The sequence below is a fragment of the Microchirus variegatus genome, assembly GCF_963457635.1.
Source record: "Microchirus variegatus genome assembly, chromosome: 1".
Lineage (NCBI taxonomy): Eukaryota > Metazoa > Chordata > Actinopteri > Pleuronectiformes > Soleidae > Microchirus > Microchirus variegatus.
The window spans coordinates 17,289,435-17,311,234 of record NC_139802.1 but is presented as its reverse complement, the minus strand read 5'-3'; the positions used below and the strand labels follow the sequence as shown (position 1 = coordinate 17,311,234).

The window sequence follows — 21,800 nt, the reverse complement described above, 5'->3', positions numbered from 1 at the left end:
AACAGGACATTGTAAACACAGAAGTGGTCTCTGGACCTAGAAAGTGAAGCCAACACAGAAGTGTCTGCCATCAGGGAGCGATGGTTTGGATATTAACCTGCTTCTCACTTTATACCTTATTATTTAATACAGTTTGTACATTTTGTGAATAATGGTCTGATCTAGAGTCAAATAGAACAGATGATACAGCACAGTATGTATTAGGTTTTGGTGAACCATGTGCTTGACAGCTAATACCATCTAATCCATATCTGGTTTCAGGTGTAGATGGATGTACAGTGGATAAACCTCCATACAGGTCCACATTAATTCTGGATAAATAAAAAAACCCAAAAACAAATCTGCACTTGCCAGAATACAAACTCTCCGCTTCGATCAAAAAACAATGATTGACATAACGGTGGGTTGCCAATCGATATGAACTCGGCATTTCATTCTCTGAAATAGACAAACATAAAGAAATTATTTTGCTACTTCTCACCGTTATCCTCAATGGTGCGACTTGGGGATGAGTACAGGAAACCCCTCACAGCGTATTTGAATAGTCTGACTGAAAAGTGGCTTTCTATTGCCATTGCATCATGCCATGCAATTTTTCACACATCTCTATGAAAGTCAGCATTCTTTTTGATGATCTTCATTGATAAGTGAATCATGCTTCCCAGAGGACAAACTCTGCAAGAATAAGACAAATGTATTAGCCTACTTGGTTGTTAGATAATGTGGACTGCTGATACAAAATGTGAACATTTCCCTCTGTGTCAGTATACCTTGGTGGAATAGTGTTATTGTCAAAGCTAAGATCATTGTAGCCTGCATTAATAATGGCCATCTTTAGTAGACATGGGTAATTTGAACACCATATTCTTATTTTACCGGGGTCACTTTGGAACACCTTTGTAAATCGCTGGAGGTCAGTTGACCCCAATTTCAGAACCACTTTGCTCGCTGGAGTGCAATCCTTTGTATTTTCTATCACACTCAGTGCATCTGTGTCAAAATGCTTTGTTAGACCAATACCTTGCCTCTGATTGTTCAGCCCTTGAACCACAGGATCACTGGTGTGTACTGAACAGTAGCTGATTTGCTATTAGGCACACGAAACAAAAAGTCAGCACTGTGAATTGAACTGTGACTTGTTCAAGTCAGCCCCTTAAAGCCAAGGTTGGACTGTGTCTGTGATTAAATTGAATTTTTAATAAAATGTGTTTTTCCCACAGATACAAAATGTCTTGGTGATTTTGAGTGAAATGAAAGCACAGCACAACTATACTCAACCTTTATTTGAATAAAGGCTTTCAAAGGTTTGGTCAGTCTTAAAACAACACCTACTGTAAACCAGTTCTCACCCAAACCTGCAGCAAAACAATGAGGATATGGTTGTGCTCTCTGTGAAGGCTCTCAGTCATCCAGGTCATAGTCACCTTCACAAGTTAGCTGTAGGCAGCTGGATTTAGTTGAGTTATTGTTGTGTTGGATCACAAGATCGGTGAATCTTTTTCCACATAGCTTATTCTCCAAGATGTGCTTTGTGTCAACATGTCAATTCCTATGTCCAGTCCTAGCCTGTCTGAGATTTGCATCTGGTAATTTTCTGGCAATCTTTGAGACATTTTCATATCCTGACCTGGCCTATTGATAGCATTTGAGTATCGGATAATCCCTGCTGGAGTAAGATATCAATGTAGCTATGACCAGCACTGGCATAAATAGAGATACTGCACATTCAGACACTGAGTCAAAGTTGTATGACAAATACTTTCTTGCACACTTGACTCTTCTGAGTCAGTAACTTCCAAATCTCTGACTCCCACTCATCCAACTAAAAGCCCTGAAGTTCCTGGGCTTCCCATGCAGCTCTCTGATGATTTCCCGAGCCTGAGAAAGAGAGAGAGAGGAAGAAGAAGCCTTTACTGCTCTGAGCCACTTTCATGCTACATTGTATCCTATCACACCCCTAAATATCTGTAAAGATTGGGTAATTGCCTTCCCACTGTTACAAATGCAGCCTCAGTGTCTGTGTAGGCACCTTGATGCCAAGGAAAACTGTACCAACAGAAGCAGGCTGTGACACCAGGAAAAAAAATATAGTGTGTCATCACTCTTTGACTGCTTTTCTTCAAACAGTGACACCAAAAGCATATTTGAAAGCAGAGGTTTACTGACTGTTGAATATCCCCTCTGATATTCTCTCTCTCTCTCCCTTTCTCTCTCTCCACTTCTCAATCTAGGCCCACTGGGATGGTCTGACTGGGAGAATCAATTTCAACCGGACCAACGGTTTGAGGACAGACTTCGACCTCGATGTCATCAGTCTGAAGGAGGAGGGACTTGAGAAGGTTGTTTTTTGTGTGTCTGTATATGAGTGAGTGAGTGTGTGAGTGTGCTTGTCGTGAAGTGATTCATGTAAGATCAACACACACAAACAAACAAATCTTCAGGGATACAGAGGTTTGCTCTCTGACAGCCATGTTGGAGGTCCATAAGTCACAATAACCTGTGCACAAAATCTGAATAAAAGCTATATATACATACACACATATATATATATATAGGGAGAGATAATAAATATATTGAATATATGAACCAGGCAAGGCATGATACTCACTCCAGCTTCAAGCATGAGGTTAATATTGATTTTTCCAATTTGAATTCAGTGATTCCATTTTGTTTTCTTATTATAAATGGATAGTTTAATATATGAGGTGCTTATACAGTGCCAGTGTGTTGCATACAGGGTACTGTGCTTTGTGCTTTGTGCTCTCTATGTGCTGAGAAAAGCAGGTCAGAACAAGCTCAGTGAAACATGGCTGCTCCTAGGGACGACATCTTTTTTTTGCCAATTAACAAAAGGCACACCCAATAACTAAAGTCCACTGTACTTCATCTTAAATGCACACTATCATTAATATATATATAATATTTTCACTGTTTTCCCTTGCTGTTAGAGAACAGACCAAAGTCCGTTGACAAAAATTGTGATTTTAGATCTCAGATCTCAGAACTCAGGGTTGTGTGTTTACTGCTGCCTAATCTTAAAGTTGAATCAATGTTTTGTCAAATCCAACATACCTTCCCAGACAAACGAAGATGATTTAACATACTCATAGACCATCTACAGACGCTAACAGTTTGTCTAATTATGTAAATGGCTCCAGGACTTTTCAGAGCATGTAGTAGTGATACCAAAGCTCCAACGTAGTGTATTCAAACAGAGGTGGTGACAGTGGGGCACTAGCGAGGTATAGGTTACACAGTGCACCATATCACAATCATCATCATGCATTTATAAAATGAAGTGAACTGTAGTGTGTGTTTATTATAGCATAATACTTTTATTACAGCATGTCAGGAGTCATGTCGAAGTATGTGGGGGATTCTGTTTTTACTTTCAATCAAACTCTTTATAAAACATTGGTGATTTTCAGAATCTTCATGAAAACTGAAATATAATTTTAAGAATTTGAGACCATCCTTTCACAGGAGAACAAAAGAGAAAGTCAGAAAGATGTAGAAGAAAATCAGACTACTTTCAAAGCTTGTCAGGAACCCAAGCAGTTTTTTTTTATTATTTTCTCTGCACTTTTTTCCCTCTTATCTCTGGGTGGAATAAGGGCAAACATTGAAGAAAAGTCTGTGATGTTCCAGGATAAAAGAAAGATGACAATAATTGACAGTTATAGTGCGTGTATACTGAAAACAAGAGAAAAATCGAACTACTGCAGTGGTAGAAGTCTGTTTAGTTCATGTAACAGATCTATGAGTATGGAGGCTTACCAGATGCAGAATCATGAAACAGTGAAGGTTTTACAACGCTGGTAACATTATCACAGTGATCATTAGGCAAAAGGCAGAATTATCCTGCTATTGACCTCCAAGGAACATTCCCTGCATCTTTTTAATTGGATGACTCAGTGCTTTGGTGGACGATGGTGCATTACATTGCTATAAATGTCGTTTTGCACTTCTGCCTTCATTCATTTTGAAACTGTGATGCTGCTGTTCCTTTGCTGTTGACCCACTAAAGTTATTCAGGGGATGCACTGCTGAAATTCTGAAATTCCCCACAATCATTAATATCAACAGTTTCCACAACATGTAGTTTGGGTGGCACTTCTGTATTCCAAATTGATCTTTGTCTGTATTGAGTTTATAATAAATGCTTCTCAAAACTAAAATTGGACAAACATCAACCCCAATATAAAAAAAAAAAACATATTAAACATATTAGCATTTTTCAGTCTGAGTTGTGTAAGAGGTTTGGTGTAAACATGTAATTGTAGGTATTGTAATCACATTATTAAGTATTCATATCCATACTGAAAAGAGTGATATCGGTACATCCCTAGTTAGGCACAGTATCTCTCCAGTGTTCAGCACTTAATTTGAAATTCATTAGATTATCAGAAGAAAGAGAAGCTGCTACCACTGCTGATACAAATAATATTCTCACATGCAAGTGCTTACTCTTCACACTTCAGCATCCTCACTGGTGCTTGCCTCTCAGCAGCTCCTGACCCCTGTCCTGGGTGCTGTGTGCTGTGTGAGCCGGCACCTCCATGAATAATTTACTCGATTAATAAAAAACCCTTCAGAAGCCCTCAAGCCTCATGAAGCCTGAATTACAAAGTTGATTTGCAATTATAAAGCCTATCTTGGCCCCTCACGCAGGGTATCAGAGGTGCCCTGAGGAGTGTGTGGCTGATGTGGGTTGAAGTGTTTGTGGTTCCTTCCAGTGATGCTCGAGGCATCACTGGGGTTTTATGGGGGGAGGGTGCTTTGGTGTAAAGAGTGGTGCTGAAGAAAGGCAGACAGGTTAGGCCTCGCGGAAATATCCAAAAGCTTTACCATCCTCTTCTACCTTTTTCCTTCAGCAGCATGCTCCCCTCTACCAGGAGGCCACAGGGCCAATCCAGATCCTACATCATCTGTAACATAATTCCCTGTGGGACTCTGGGAGAAAATGCCCCCTGACACTGTCCAGGGTTCGTATGGCTGTCAACTGTGTCCTCAGGGTGATCCATGTTGTTCTCTTTATGTATCCAGAATTGAGCACATCCTCTGTAGTGATACACATACACAGGAAGGTAATAACCTACCTGAGGATCACCATACACCCACTGAAAGCTGAGGCCTTCATGTTCTATCAAAGTCATAGTTTTAGTCACAGCAGGTCACTGAGCAGCACATTAATGCAGCCAATCTAAGATTTTGACTGGAGACAATGCTGAAGTTCGCTGAACTCACGATCATGGTCATGAATCCAGGAGGAAGCAACATTTGTTTTGTAACACTGAGCAATACTAAACCATTACAAGATGGTAAATGTGTGACAGCAATCATGGTCAGCAGCAATACTCTGGTCAACGGTGGCATTCTGAATGATCGATTGGTATTAAAGGACCTTAAGTGCACCAAGATCTATTACGGGCACCATTATGGTGGCTGTGGCTCATCAGAAGGTCAGCAGTATGATCCCTGGCTCCTCTAGTCTTTGTGCCAAAATGTCCTTGGGCAAGACACTGAACCCCAAATGGCCCATGTTCCTCCACTTGGTAAAATGATTGAATTCAGTGGGTCATCTCATCTAATCTATTCTGAGGTGGTAATCAAATCAGGTGCAGCTCACCGGCGTGGCTCTCCACACTTGGACCCTGAGGGGTCACCCAGCTGTACCAGCAGTGAGTGAATGGTGTAAATTGGTGAATGGCAAGAACAAGAGCTTTGAATATAAAGGTGTTACAAATGTACCCTTACACTTAAAAGGCCACACTTCTCACTCTCCAACTGCCGAGTGTTTGACAGTCATGGTCCACAGCAGTCCCACAATGTTGTTCTTGGTTCCATTGCCTCTAAATTCCGTTGTACTCTTTCTGTGTTCCCCAGTCCAGGTCCTCATGCCCTGCATGTGTTAGATGTTGCCCTGCTCTAACACGCCTGACTCAAAAGTCAGCTCGTCAACAACCCTCATTTGAATCAGGCATGTTTTAGCAGGGCAACATCTAAAAACAATGGACTATTTAATGAACTGCAACCCTGTCACATGATTCGCGGGTTGAATAGTTGCATGAATAAGCAGGTCGTAAATGTCTGTAGTCCAGTATTTATACTAATTTTACATTTGCACCTGAAAATAATGTGATTGGCACCAATGCTGGTTATATATCCTTGTCCTTGAGGGAGGGTCAGAGGGCAACATTACAGATACAGAATAGTTGTGTTCTGTTCCGTTTACTGCTGCAGTTTTTTTGTATATAATTATTGTACATTATAAATTAATGGACAAAGTTGGCTTCTTATTACCCAAATCCATGATCTCACCCCAAAACGTACCAGTTTGTTTGTTTTATGTCACCCTGCCATAATGTCACCATGTTAGTAATATGAGTGTATGTACAACATTGTCACTGAATGCACTGCATGGTCTGACAGAGTTGTCCAGTCACAGTGTTGATGTTCTTGTCTATTATTTATCTCTATGGATAAATGTCAAGAAACCTGCTAAGACTAATCAAAAGTCATATAAGCTAGCTGAACCTCTGAAACATAATCCCCCCTAATGTTCAGTAATCCCCCAAATCTCACCATTGTATTTAATTCCCTTGTCTGTCATATTTCTGCAGTTCTTATTCCTTTTTTTCATTTTCCAACCATATAAAATAACTATCTTTTTAAATATACTGTAGATATGTAGTCCTTGATTAACATACCATTTTTAAACATTATATATATATACATATATATATATATCATCTACTGTCTAGTGAATGCCTCTTAGTCTTATATAGGTTTAATTGCTGCTCGAGTTGCCTGGTCACTCCAAAATCCCTGTAGGTGTGAATGTGAGTGCTACTTTGTCTCTTTTGTCCGTCCTGTAATGAAGTAGTGACCTGTCCACGGTGTAACCTGCCTCTCAACCAATGTCAGCTGGGATCAGCCCACATTCAACCCTCAAAGGATTAAAGCATTATAGCTAATAGATTGTGTCTGGTTTTACAGATCGGTACCTGGGACCCTCCAAGTGGCCTGAACATGACTGACAACCAGAAGGGGAAGACGACTAATGTCTCTGATTCCTTATCCAATCGGTCCCTGGTTGTCTCCACCATACTGGTAATGTATTTTTATTTTTTTTAACATGAATCCATATGAGTAGTTACTGACAACCGTTGCTACACTTTCCCTGTTTTTTTTCATGTTGAGTCGCTGTTTGTTGCACATTTGTACCAAGCTCAAATGCTGAACTATTATGGATAAAGAAGTCAGCTCATATGAGGCTGTTTCAGTTTCTCAATGACCTGTGGCCATCACCACAATATTATGACTGACAACAGCTTACTTTTTAAAACACCTAAAATCTTATATATTCACTAACTCCCCCTCTATTTGTCTTTCTCTCTCTGACAAAATATACAAACAACTGACACATCTGCATTTGAATGCCAGGCGTGAACAGTCACACTTAGAGCTGTCCACCTGTGATTGCATCTCTCAGGACAGCTGTTAATACCGGGTGCAAATGTGGTCTCTCCAATTAAGAGAAGCAGCTCACTTATGATCATCAAGATCTATAATTCTCTCCTCTTTGGCCAAATTAATTGCTGCTATCTGCTCACTGTCATTGACATTCTTGGTATTAAACATAATATAGTGCCTGAATACAGCAAGGTAAATGGATATAAGGACTATTCATTTTGATTTAATTGAGTCATTGATATTCAATGACAATTTGGTGTTTGTTACTTATCTTCTTCTATATGGACGGACAAAGGGTATATTAAATATTTTAGCTTTAAAATGTCTGTTTAAAGTTAAATCAAATTGTAATGGTGCCTTATGTGGGGACCAATTATAGGCAGCTCGAACAGCTCTCAGCCATAACACACTCCAACCAAAGATGTGATTATTTTTAAGCTTCTCCCTTTTGAAAAATGCCTCAATGCTTTGCCTGAGATGCCCTTTCTTTAAGGGCACTTGCTGGGGATGCTGCTCTCTAAATCAACTGAAGTAACAGTACCCCAAAGCACCGCCATCCCAAACTGCCAGTTGACTTTGCAACTATGGAGCACTGCAATTTGGTGGGACAAGGCTTAGGCGAGGGGAATTGACTGATTGATCGTTCAATAGGATCTCATGGTTTGCCGCTCTCCCTACCAGCCGGACAATTTATCAGGCATATTGTATCACTATCTTTCTGACCAAAGAAACAGGTAATTCAGTCATATCTTTATTTTTAGATCTGTATTTCTTCCAAAACTATTACATTTGGGTTTGCATTATTGGTTGAGTTTGATTATATACATACTAGTTATTACATGTCACATGTGTAATAGCTTTAATTCATAATTTTAGATGGCTTTTCCGGTTATTTCTGACATCAGTGTATCTGTTAACATAATAGATTTGAATATATTTGTGTTGATTCATATACGTGTATCATAGGACCTGACTCAATTCAACTCAGACCAATATTAATTAAATGTATTTCAAACAATCAATAAAGGGAGAGGTTAGAGTATAATGGGATGCAACTGAAAATCAAGGAGGAAAATGATTTAAACTATGTTTTATGTTATTTACTTTATACATTTGATAAAACTTGGCTTGAAGCTTGCCAGAAATGGCTTAAGGGAGTCTTTGAGTCCTCTCCACATCAAGACTGTGGATTAATCCACAGAATTTAACCGTGGGCTTCTCTTTCACCCCTGTTTTTCACCCATCAACTAAGCGATTGTGAGCAGCTTCTGTCTGCCTCATAGTCATTAAAAGTCTCCAGGGAGCCACTGAACACAGCTGTTCACCAGGCAAAAGTTTCAGCATGTAATGATGCAATCACGCTAAAGGCAAAGTGCAAAGTGAGACTGGAACAGAACTGGGGGAAAGAAACCTCCCTCCAGAATGGGTGAACATTCCCTCACTATATAGATTTGTGTCTGTGTTTTTTTGTCAACAAACATTAAACTTCCAAAGTGTAGTCTTTAATGTTGTTAAAAAGGTACCGTACCACGTTAATAAGAGATTCATTGAGAATGTTCTTTAACATTAATATCAACAAGAAAGCTGATAAGCACATTTGCTAAAATGTCACAGGCTGTAATTACTCCACATTAGTATCACTTTTTTGTTTGGAACAGATTATGAACAGTTTATTTTTCTGACCTCTTGTGCTTCACAGGCTGTCTATGAACATTCCTATACTCTTGCAAACAATAGAGTTTATTACAGTGGAGGAGAAACTTGAAGAAGCAGAAAAAAAACAATTTACGATCCTGTTATTTAAGAGGCAAGCATAAAAAATAACAATATCAAGTAAATGGAGGGTTGTCATTATTTATCGCAGGCCTCCGTTCCCTCGGCACGTGCTGTGATGTGATTGGATTGCAGTTATTAGCAAAGACTCTCCATGGCTGTAATTGCCATATCATGCTTGAGTCATGGGGAGACGTGTGATGGTTGTGAGCAGCGAGGAAATGAGGAGAGGGCTGACAATAATTAGGTTTGTTACACTTGATTGATGCACACTTTCATCCAGCTTCTCACCATTTTCTCAGGGATTATGTTCTATAAAACATGATGTAATTACTGTTGAGATCGTGGCTTATCAACAGTTTATCTACTTAAAAAGTCACTTGCATAATGTCGCAGTGGCTATGATGTACCTTAAGGCTAATGGAACGGCTGATACTGAGTAATGTTTTAGAGAGAGCATAGATCTGCCCTTTGCATTGCTTGTGTTGCCTGCACTTATTTGGAAACTCAGTTAACCCACAGAAAATAAATAAATAACTAAATAATGCAGCATTGATAAATTTTGTGGACAGGATGTGGTTCCACTTAAAGTTTATATTTAATGGTTTAATATCAGTTGTGCCAGTGTGGTGCAAGGTTATATTTTACATTTTTATAGATTGAGCACAGCATGGTTTCATTGTTTCCTAATGAAAATCTGGTCAACTGACATATATTGTTCATTCGCACCAAGTTCTTTATTTATGCACAGTGTGAAAACACATACATTGTACATGCTATCTCATATTGATTCAGCGTGCAGCGGACATGAAGTGACCGTCTTAGACAAATGTTCTTAACTGTTTAAAGCTGTAGCTGTGTAAAATCATAATTTCAATCATTTTTATTCTGCAAGCAGCAATATTTGTGCTACCATAGGTCTGGTGACCATTAGCTCCCACTGCCAAATGCCTTTTATAACAATACTGTGCACTGTAAATTGGTGACTGGGTGCAGCAGGGTGGCAGAATCTGTCAGTACCTCAGGAAACAAATGATGCTTATACTTTGCTTATGTTTTTTGTAGAAAAAAATATTGTTATGCTTAAGGATCCAGTGACCATTTGGCAAACAAAACATAAATCCATCTGAGTATTTTCAGATTTCTGAACAAGATGTATTTCATAAATCAATAGAATCACTTTATAACAAATACACTGTGATTTTAGTTCAGCAATTCCCTAAAACAGATGGGCACTGTGGTTTTTTTTAATCAACACAGGAGGAAATACCTTGAATGTGACTATAGTATCAGAGACAGCAGAATGAGGAGGGTGTGTGTGTGTGATTGAGTCAAAACAAATATGTGTGGTCATGGTAATGAAGAAAAGTGTCACCCAGAAAACAGGTGTTCACAGCTCCCAATGGAATACATTATTCCAGGCTTTGGATACACGTCTTTATAAAACACCTTAATTCATGGTTTGGTTTCTACACGTAAGACTTGTTGTCAAACATTTTCATTCATTTTCTACACACCTTGAGTAAAAGTAGGCCTGTGTGAAATCAACCAAAAAAGAGGCTGAGAACAATTGAACTTGTTAATTAAAATGTTTGCCTGAAAAGAAAATAACCTCTGCTTTTAGACCAACTTTCGTTTCCATTTGGCTGCTGATATTCGGGGCAGCTGGTCTTGGGCTAAGAAATACAAACTGGTGCTGTAGCTGGTAGACCTTCCAAAATTTGTCACCAGACTGAGATAAAGTTGGGGGAAATAATGAATAAATACAATCAATTACATTAATTGCAATAGATCATACTGACAAATAAGCATTGTAAAACATCATTTAGCTAAATGCCGGAGATATCAAGCATATGTTGTTAGTGTTACATATCATGGCGTTTATGTGCTGTGTAATGCATCTCATTTTTCTAATGTCTGCAGGAGCCAATGCTGCTATCAGCAGATCATCTGTGGGACATTAAACAGATCATAGTACTATTCATGGAAGACAGAGTTTTTTTTCTTTCTTTTTTGCTCTATATCCATTAGTACAATGAATTTAGGCACTGACTGGATGAGTTTCCCCTTGCAGCACATTGTTATACATTTTCTTCCAATAAGAACATACTAACTTACTAAACGTACATGCAAAGGAACTAAAATGTTTGTCTTGTAAGGCGATAAAATAGCATTAAGTCATAGTGAGAAAATGTACATATAATGAGATAAAATGATCTCGAGCATTAGTGGACATTGTGGATGCTGGAAGGTAGAGCTCCATTTTCAGACAGGTGCCACATTAGCTCTGGTTCAAAATTATTATTTAAATGTATTTCTTAAAAACATATCTATAATACATAATCAGTAAGAAAAACAAAGAAAAACAATAGCAATTAAATGGAGAGCTTTCATCAACTGAAATTGGAAAATGTGACAATCGCAAACCACTTGATGGCTCTTTGTATGTATTTGAAAAGTGTGTGTGGAGAAGATGTGAGGCATTTTACATACGAGCAGTAAATTGCTAATGTATATTTCTTGCAGGTGTGTTTATTACAACACAAGCTGTGAGAAGTCCCTCTTTCCTCATTGCTGCTATGCAACACTCTAGTGTTTCCACGTCCTGGTCCTCGGGGACTCGTGCCCAGCATGTCTTAGATGTTTCCCTGCTCCAACACACCTGATTCAAATCAGCTCATCATTAAGCTCTGCACAACCCATTCATTTGAATCAGGTGTGGTGGAGCAGGGAAACATCTAAAAGTTGCAGGACACGGGTCCCTGAAACACTGCAATACACCAATGCACAATAGTGACCAAACTACAACAATAGGTGTACCGAAGTTGACTGTGAAGAAGGAGGAAAAATGAGCCCCAAAATATACTGCTTCTTGTTCTGAAGAAGAGAGAATCCACATGCAGAACTTCAAAAGAACTAACTTGCACCTCAAGCCAGACACATGTCACTGGCCAGTAATTTCAGACTACAAAGAACATCAACATCTCCATTGAAAAACAGACCTGGTCCAATTTATTCTTCAGTTGCGGCACATTGTTAAATCACATCTGCTCAGTGAAGCTCGGTTCTGGATGCTTTTTGTCAAATCTGTCTTTGCTGCATGTTCATTTACTGTTTATTGTAGATACATTCTCACACAGCTAAGAGAGGGTAAAAAGGTCTTGAGTTGCCAAGGGGCTCACAATAGCATATGTGTTCAATAAGAGCTAACAGCTGTTTTACTGGTTAACAAGGCAGATGGGTCAAATAACAAACACAGAGTTCAATTAATATTTTAAATAGGCTGGAGAGGAGTGCGCTGTTACCATGGTGAAAAGGGTCATTTCAGACAAATAAGACTAAAGCTATATTTGAAACACAAGCAGCACTGTCCATTAATGTCTCAACCTCACTATGTACAGTCGACACTATAACACAAACACATTTTTGGTAAATGGTTTGTATTTTATGTAGCGCTTCTCTCCTCTTTATGGCCACTTAAAGCTTCTTTACCCTACAGTTTTGCTAATTTATCTCATTTGTGCAGCTTTTACTGTCACACATCTATCATACCCATTCACATTTGGCCAATGATACAACAGCTTATAGACTTGCGGCGCCAGAGATTGAACCACTATTTTTTTTTTTTTTTGGCTACAATCCTGATCATAATTGTTTACTACCGAGAATCAGCCAATACAGTGTAATGCAGTATACTAACAATAATACACTGTTGTCTTTTTCTGTGGCTAGTTCTGTGATTATTATTAATTCAGTGCTTGTTTTGCTAGAAAGTCAGTGATATTCTAGTACGCCATGTCTAAAACAACATATATATGTAATTTCATTGTTGCGTCAGAAACAACCGCTCTGCCGTGTTTATCTCCTTTCCTTCACTTTGATAGTTTGTCGGGGTCATGTGAAGGCAAGATGGAGATTTGTGTGTGAGATACCTGTCAATGAAAAGAGGGATTACCAAGACTTTCTGCAAGTTGCTTCATACTCTCTTCACTCGCCTTAATCTCCACTGGTTTAGGAAAAAGACCAATTGTTGTGTTCCCCTTGCACTAGTCCATTATTTTCCACTGGGATGTAAAGACCTAGCGTTTGATCACCTATAATGTGTTGCCTGCTCCAAATTTAGGCGAGACAGGTTGACTGCACAACAGACACAAACTGATGTCAAGATGTGGTTTTGGAACTAAGATCTTTGATATAAATGAGTTAAATAGTTATTCAGGGACGGTATAGTTTTCTAAATGAAAAGAAACATTTGACACATTCTTTTAGACTTCAATACTGACAGTGTCAGTGAGTGACCCTCCCGCACACATTCATAAACATCCATTGCACGTTTAAAGTGTGGAATGATCATCACTACTAATGCAGAATTTCAGTTACGGTGGCAATAGAGAGGAAGGGAAACCCTGGTGTCACAAACATTGATAGATGTTGCATTGGAGGTGTATGAAAATGTCTGCGTGTCATCAGTTGCTGACCATTGTGTACTGAAGGATCATTGGCCATATTTTGGTCAGGAATAGTTGAGACAAATACACCCATACAATTTTAAGGTTAAGGATTTTCTCTTTTTAAAAAAAGGCAAACGGAAACTAATCTCTCCTTCTGTTTCACACGCCGTAGGGTGCCCAAACTGTACCGCATGCTACATTTACTGTGCTTATGTGCGTTCATAAAAAAGGGATGGTGTATTTACTTATATTCCCTTCAGGGTTTTACATACAACTGTACTAGTCTGCTTTATTATCTGTTCTATATGTGTTGACATTGTAGGTACTCTGGTATTGATCTGTATGTGGATCTTGCTTTCCACTCTTTCACTGAGATTACATCAGTATCCTTGCAGTCCTGCTGGTGCCAAGGTGTAATGTGGCAGCACAGCAGTTACTATGGCTATAACAACAATAGTACTATCGATTGCTGCCGTGTGGTTACATTAAGGCTATAGCTGCTAATTTAAATTTATTTGGCTTTTTTGTATGTCATATGGCAATGCCGATTTTTACTACTCTATACTCTTTCTCAGTTTGAAGAACTTATGCACTTGGTTTATATACAAACAAGCAATTTTCCTCATTCTGACACTTTTAATTTGATGTTCATTGATGTGTTTTGTTTAATATTGTAAATATATCAAGTAAACGACACATGATGGAACATGAATAAGCTATAAAATGAAGTAATATCACTATAGATTGTTTTGCAGTCCTTGTTGATCATATATAGATAACACAAAAAAACAGACCTAATTTGAAGAGGCGTCTGACTCTGCACAGTTTATGCACACGATGTAGTGCACATACAATACTAAACTGCTTGCCAACGAAATACACAGTGTATTAGCTGTTGTGTCCAAACATCATGCTGTGATCTGCACCACCATGAAGTTCAACTTCTCAGTTCATTCACAGTAGTTCCCAAAAGGTAATGTCAAAATCACTCAAAGTAGAAATACAAAATAAAATGTAATATGTTAGGAAAGATGTCACACTGTTATGTTATTTGTTTTATAATCTTACCACTCAATAGCAATTCTCAATATCTGTTTACGACTTAACATCCTACTTGTTTGGCGTGCCACCACCGATGAAACCAAAATGTTTCTGTCTCATGTAAAGATGTTATGCCTGTGTACTAAATTCCGTCCAATCGACTGTGCCAGAGCTGCAATATATGTATGATTTATTGTCATTCTTTTTCATATGATAAACAGCACCTGCTTGATGATTCACTTTTAGTTTATGTTTGTCTGAGAGAGAGCTGAAGAAATGAGGCACGTGCCACGACTGTCTCACACTAACAAAGACAGGTGGTGCATGAAGCAGAGGGAAAGACGTGGAGGGAGCAGGAAGAAGTGGAAATGTAGAAGGGAGTGTGGAGGGAAGAGAGAAGGAAATGGTGCAGGTGATGCTCGGTAGGCGGGAGGGAGAAATACTAGCTCTTGCTCCCTCCTGAAAGAAGACATTAACAGTCTCCCCAGCTGTTTGTGTTAACAGGGATGCTGTGCTGGCTCCTTCTGTGTCCATCTATCAGTATCTCTTATCTTATTGACAAAGCATGAGGTGTCCTGAATGCTGGGCCTGGGCACAAGGCCAGCCTGCTGATCCTAAATGGAGCACAAAGTCATTGATATGTGGGATTATCTCTTATTATGGTCATGCTTCACTTTGCACCCACCCTACCTTGCATCACAGGACTGAGACTGCTGGCAAGCACATACACACAGCAGCTTTACACATGTTTTACAAAGACAAGCCCAGTGTGTGCTTGGGCTCACATGGCTCTCAAGACTATCTTCCAAATCAGACACCCTCTCAGATAGGGTCTTATCTTGAAACAAAAAAGATACAAAGTGCTGCAGAGACTCATCACCTCTCTTCTACTTCAACAGGAGGAGCCATATGTGATGTTCAAGAAGTCTGACAAGCCACTGTATGGGAACGACCGCTTTGAGGGCTACTGTATAGACCTGCTGAGAGAGCTGGCCAACATCCTTGGCTTTACTTACGAGGTTCGTCTGGTGGAAGATGGGAAATACGGAGTCCCGGATGAAAACACAGGCCAGTGGAATGGGATAGTCAAAGAGCTAATGGACCATGTGAGTCTTTAAAACATGATTGTTAAGTACAGAGCATAATTGTAATATCAGTAAAGAGTCAAATGTTCTCTTTAACCTTCATTCCAGTTTATAGGGCAGTCATTTTTATAGTCTTGGCCAATGGTTCTTTTACTTATGAATAATATGCTTTGATTATAGAATCATGGAATTTGGGACCAAAGCAACACTGAAGGCAGAAATGCACAGGAATGTAGCCAAAATATGGCACTGCTGATAGCTTTATTTGTTTTCAGTCTGTAAAACTATATCTAATATATATATATATAGATATTAGCTTGAAACAATAGATTTTAACATATATCACTGGGAGGAATGATGACAGAACTAATTAAACTAATGAAAATAACATATTTTGATATGCAATCACTGTCATCACTAAATCACGGAAATATTGCACTGTAACAACTGCTGTTGAATAAATTACCAAAACAGCTGCCGGTGTGTTTTAGTGAAAATGATAACAGACCAACAACTTTCTTCTCATTAGAGTTTGTACTTTAAGATACTTTGTTGAAGCGATGAAGCAGTTACTAGTTACATGTGCAAAGTCTTTGTTTTGGTGAAAGTTTCATTGCTTGTTTAAACTGTGTAAAATGTCGTATCAGCATCTTGTGCCATCCAGATTTATAGTTGGAAATGGTTTGGAGAGAATGGAAGTATTACACTACAGCCCACCACAGGGAAAAGAAAGTGAAAGAGAAAGAAGAAAGGGGAAGGTAACAACTAGCACCATTTAAAAGTACAGTGATGCGAGGCAAGCATAGATTCTGTTGTGACTTGTTTCCCCTACAGAGCTTATTAAAACACACACAAGCTCACACAATCTGCTCACAGTGTAGATCATTACAGCCGACAAAGTCCCAGTTAGGATAAACTGCATGGACAGAAAAATATAGCAGCTGCTGCATGCCCAATAGTCAATACCTGACCCCATTAGAAGCAGCACCCACAAGAGGTCAAGTCCTGTCGTCTGCTTCTGCTCTTGATCAGTGCAGTGATTGGTGGTTGTGACAGTCTTTTCATGGGTGAGGGGCCCAATCCCGCGAGATGATGTTCAGCCTGGGTTTGTCCCACTTCTTGCTTAGACAGGCTTGACTTGGACAGATGGTTATTGCAGTAGACAAGGCCTCAGAGGACTGGGGGGGGGGGGATATGGACTCACAGAGAAGAAGTTCTGTTACAGAGAAAATGCTGAACAAGTTGGAAACGAATCAGAGGAATTTGACAAAAGTACCTTTTGTCTTTAAAATGCTCTAAGCACAGTAATGATGCCGATGTGGCTTTTCTGTGTGGGTTATGTTAGACTAGTCTAAATAATAAAAGCACAACTTTCATGTAGGTTGTGAGCACTGAGCTCGGTCAACTCATCATCAAGTTACGTATGGCACTCATGAGATACTGACAAAAGTGTTGTATCTATGAGAATTTGATCATTTCAATAAACCATGTAACAGACCTTTACACATAATAACGAATGCAGTGGCCAAGACTGTGCTCTTATAATCAAAAGTTTAGCTCCAAATATAACTAATAAAGATGATTTGTATTCATGTTATTCACTTTTTACTACATTCCCTATAACTGTAGATAAGGCACAAAGGTTATATAAGGAGAACTTATATTCTTTTTTTTTTGCTGATCCTCCAAAGCATTGACGACCTGTCCACATCTCTTGCTGCATTATATAAAGTAAAGTGCTGTGACAGGCAGCTGCCAACCATTCAAAGCAGGTAAAGAAAAGAAATGAAAGATTCAGCCCTCAAACAGGGAAAAAGGGTTTAATAGCAGTTTAGTAGCGAGTGTGTACTTGATGGATGTAAAGAGAGAGTGCTTTAAATTTCTTGCTGAGTGCCTTATATAAAGGGCAGACTGTCTTTTGTGTAAAAACCCTGTTTTCTTAATTTGATTGCCCTTAAATGCTTCCTGTTCTTGTGACTTACAGCCTATCCATCTTCCCTTTTTTATGTTTGATGTTGACAGAGAGCTGATCTGGCAGTGGCTCCCCTTGCCATCACATACGCGCGCGAGAAGGTTATCGACTTCTCCAAGCCCTTCATGACGCTGGGTATAAGTATACTGTACCGCAAGCCCAACGGAACCAACCCCGGAGTCTTCTCCTTCCTCAACCCTCTCTCGCCTGATATCTGGATGTATATTCTGCTGGCTTACTTGGGTGTCAGTTGTGTGCTGTTTGTCATAGCCAGGTAACATGTCACTCCCAGTGATCACTGCTTCACACACAGTAAGACACATGCTAAGCGGCCATTGCTCAGCCTCGCCCATCTGACTAACAGCAGGCTAATCTCTGTAATTACAGGATGCATCCTGAGCACATAATGGGAGCTTACTAGTCAACACAATGTGAATACTAATCAGTCATCATGTATCAAAGCTCATATTTAATGACTCTGTCTTTTGATATATTACATGTAGTTAAACCATGAAGACCATCGGGCATTGATAAAGAACCAATTATGCAAGCAGAGTATCTCGTTTCTAGCTCGGCATGGCTGCTAGGTAACGCGAGGCTTGTTTTGACTCAGATAGATATCACTCAAGTACAGAAACCCCAGGACACACAGACACGTGCACACAGGAATAGAGACCTTGGGCACAGAAGTTGTAGAGTTATCAGCCATTTTTAGGGTGGTGTGCATGTGCCTGAGAGAGTGGCAGTTTGGATATGTGTGTGAAAGGAATGTGTGGGACATGTCCAGCTTGATGTGAAAGGCTGCTGCCCTTCTCCCACCTTTCCCTCACTGTCCTCAGTGTCCCAGAGTTTCATTGTGTCTTTTCTCCTCTCTTTTTTTCCCCTTCACCTTGTTTCAAACACAACTGTGACTGAGAGATATGGTTTATCACGTTTACTGCCTGCATATTGTGGTTCACAGTCTCCATTAAGCGAAAACCCTGTCAGGTACACACCTCAATAGATTAGACACGGAACAAGAGTCTGTGCCTGCAACCTCTGCTTAGAATGACAATATTGTCTATACTCTTTCTCTTGGATAACCTTCTCTGTTGTCCATGAATATGTATCCTTCCACATAGCACTGTGGCACAGTTTCAAAGCATCAAATTCAATTCAATTTTATTTCCATAGCAAGATAGCATACATTATCTCAAGGCACTTAACATAGAAAAGTCGAGACCTTACAATTATTATAGAAAACCAAAAGGAACACAATGAGCAAGCACTTGGCGACAGTCTAGTGAAAAATCTGTCTTTCAACAGAAAGGAAGCTTTGACAGAACCAGACACAAAGTGAATGGCCTTCTGTCTTGACTGGTAGAAGAAAAAGGAAAAGGTAACCTTTACCTAAACCCTTATTTTGTGCAGTTGGTGTGCATTGCATTGAAGGGCTGTGGCAAAGCTCATTCATAAGTGGTGCAACAACCTGTAATTTCAGGCCTCCCACTGCAGTTAATCACTGCCACCCAACTTCAAATGGTGCTGCCCGTGTTCAGGAGAAACTGAACACATGGAGGTAATACTGCAGATATTGCTAAGGTGCTAGAACTCATTTGGAGTTGCACTGTGGTGTTTCTTTTGAGATTTTTTTTTGTTTGGAAAGCTCCAGTCATGAAAAGTGATGCTGGTTGTCAAAAAAGAATAGGTGGAGCATTCTGGTGATTCATAATAGAAGCTTCTTGTAAAATAAGGTACTTGAATTAAAATTGCACCTCTGCCTTCAAATGTGTGATTTCTTTTTACATCTTGGCTCAGACAAAAATCCTTTCAGTTGATAAGACCAGGCCAAAAGTTTTTAAAGACTTACTTTCTTGTTCTGGTGCTTCCTGATGTTGGCAGCTGTTTGAAGCATGGTGAAGGAGAAGAAAAGTGAAAGAAAGATTTTGTGTTGACTCTAAAACTTTTGGGAGCCTGCGGCTTGCTTGTAGCCGTGACCCGTCAGTTTTATCGTTAACACTAACATATTTTGCGATGTTACTGGCGATATGATCACACAAAAAGGATAAAAAGCAGCAACTGTCATCTAAGTTGGCTCAGAATATGCACCTATCTGTTTTTAGTATCACAATAAGTACATGTTTGGGTAAGTGTATACATTTCCCCCCTCACCTTAATCCTTCTTTTCTCCTGTATACACAAATGCATGCTGGGCTACAGTTGCATGTTTCTGCTGTAGATCGTAGCACATATAATTCGCATAAAAGTTCATAAAATGAGAGGTCTAAAGGGACATTATGTATTGTGAACAGAAATGTGGAGGTCACATCTTTCTACTGAGAAAGCATTATGTACATATTCTTTAGATTTTTACTTATTTGTAAAGTCATCAGCCTTAGCTTTGCTCTCCCCAAATGATCCTCAGTGGATTATGAGAGATTGAATGACAGCAGTTGCAGAAGGTCATTTAAAACAACTCAGGAAACATTTAGTGTTTAATGCCCTTTGGGATGATGGTTATGAGTCTTTCGGCCTGTTGTGATGGGGACACAGGCTGGAAAGTTTGGGATCCCCTGCTAGAGGAAGTGATGTTACAAAAGGTCTAATGGCAAGAAGTGTCACTAAATATGTTTTTATATGTCACTTCTATAATGAGTGTGTTAGGGTTAGAGTTTGATTTTAGATGTTGACACATTCATCTAAGACCTGACCTGGCTGATTCCAAATTCACTGGCACTGGAAAAACGGCACACTACGTGTGGCTTTGATCCTGATGAAGGTCATAATTCATTCAGTGAACTTCTACAATGAATCCTTTTTTCGGTGGAGAGGTGCAGTTCTCTCACTATCTGTTCACATGTGTCATTTCTACAATACAAAGTCAAACTCATATCACTTGAGGTTGTCAGAGCACACTATTTAGATCCAATTCTTAGAGACAACACCTAAAAAGTTTAGTTGTACCGTGCATTTATAATAAAAACATATTTGTATATATGTATGTTTATGTATATATGTACATAAATCTGTGTGTATGTGTTTGTGTGCATACACATTACACATGTTATCTCTGTATGCTTGTGTTTGTGCTGTACTGTGTGACTGACTGTTTGCATGAATGAGAAACTGACGGCGACTAATCCAAGCAGTGACAAACGTAACACTACAGTCAGAGCCATGATGTAGGCAATTTTCACTCGCATGTAATATTGTAACTGCTAATGTTGCCAGCTCTTCATTACCTTTATCTTTCTTCTTATGACAAACCTCAGTACTGCCCCTACCTTTGGCACAGGTGATGAAATTGTTGGAAAACACACTGCAATGCATTACTTTGCGTCTGCCGAGGCCTTTGCATCATCACCTGATTACTGATGCCCCACATTATACACATGAAGTGAATTTTCTTTTGACATGTGAGAATCAGAGGAAGACTTTAAATGGTCCCAGACTATTCCCTTTCATTCCTTACACATCACAATAATAATAAAACTGTTGACTGCATTGCTCATTGCATCAAATTAAATTTGACTTTCCTTAGTGTTGAAGGAAAACTCCTTTGTGTGTGCTCATAGTAAAGGCAGGTCCCTCATCATGTGGATTAAAGTTTCCAATCCCGAGCCTTGTAGTGGAATGCACTGGATCTGTACACATGAACACAAATTAGGTATTGGCTCTTAAGTAAATATACATTTTGTAAATTTTCTTAAACGTGAGATGAATAAAAAGATACATTAAATATTTAAAATTGTGCATAGCGGGTTTTCCACACTGTAGCTGTGTCTCAGTTCTAGGGCCACTTCCTTAATTGGAGGCTGCATTTAAAGGTTGACTGCATCACGGCACCACCACTCAACTCACCCATTTGGAAGCAGCAAATGCCTCCACTCCTCTCCCGAGCGAATGAAGATACAGAGGGTGGACTTTACCTATCTCAGTGGCCAAAGTGCACCAATCATTCGTTTTGAAAATGGTGGCCAAAAACTACAAAATATCTGAAGAACTTCTGAATAATTATGTTAT

At 39.3% G+C, this 21,800-nt stretch overlaps 1 protein-coding gene across 2 annotated transcripts in view; it reads left to right on the top strand.

Annotated features, from left to right (window-relative positions):
* grik2 (glutamate receptor, ionotropic, kainate 2) overlaps positions 1–21,800 on the top strand; it is a gene marked incomplete at both ends in the record, with an annotated part of 185,142 nt that overhangs the window by 118,363 nt on the left and 44,979 nt on the right. For both annotated transcript variants that reach the window (XM_083900835.1, XM_083900836.1), the window contains 4 exons: positions 2,232–2,339; positions 7,000–7,113; positions 15,641–15,847; positions 17,849–18,072. In XM_083900835.1, the coding sequence (XP_083756961.1) occupies positions 2,232–2,339; positions 7,000–7,113; positions 15,641–15,847; positions 17,849–18,072 (653 nt within the window). The remainder of the gene's footprint in view (positions 1–2,231; positions 2,340–6,999; positions 7,114–15,640; positions 15,848–17,848; positions 18,073–21,800) is intronic.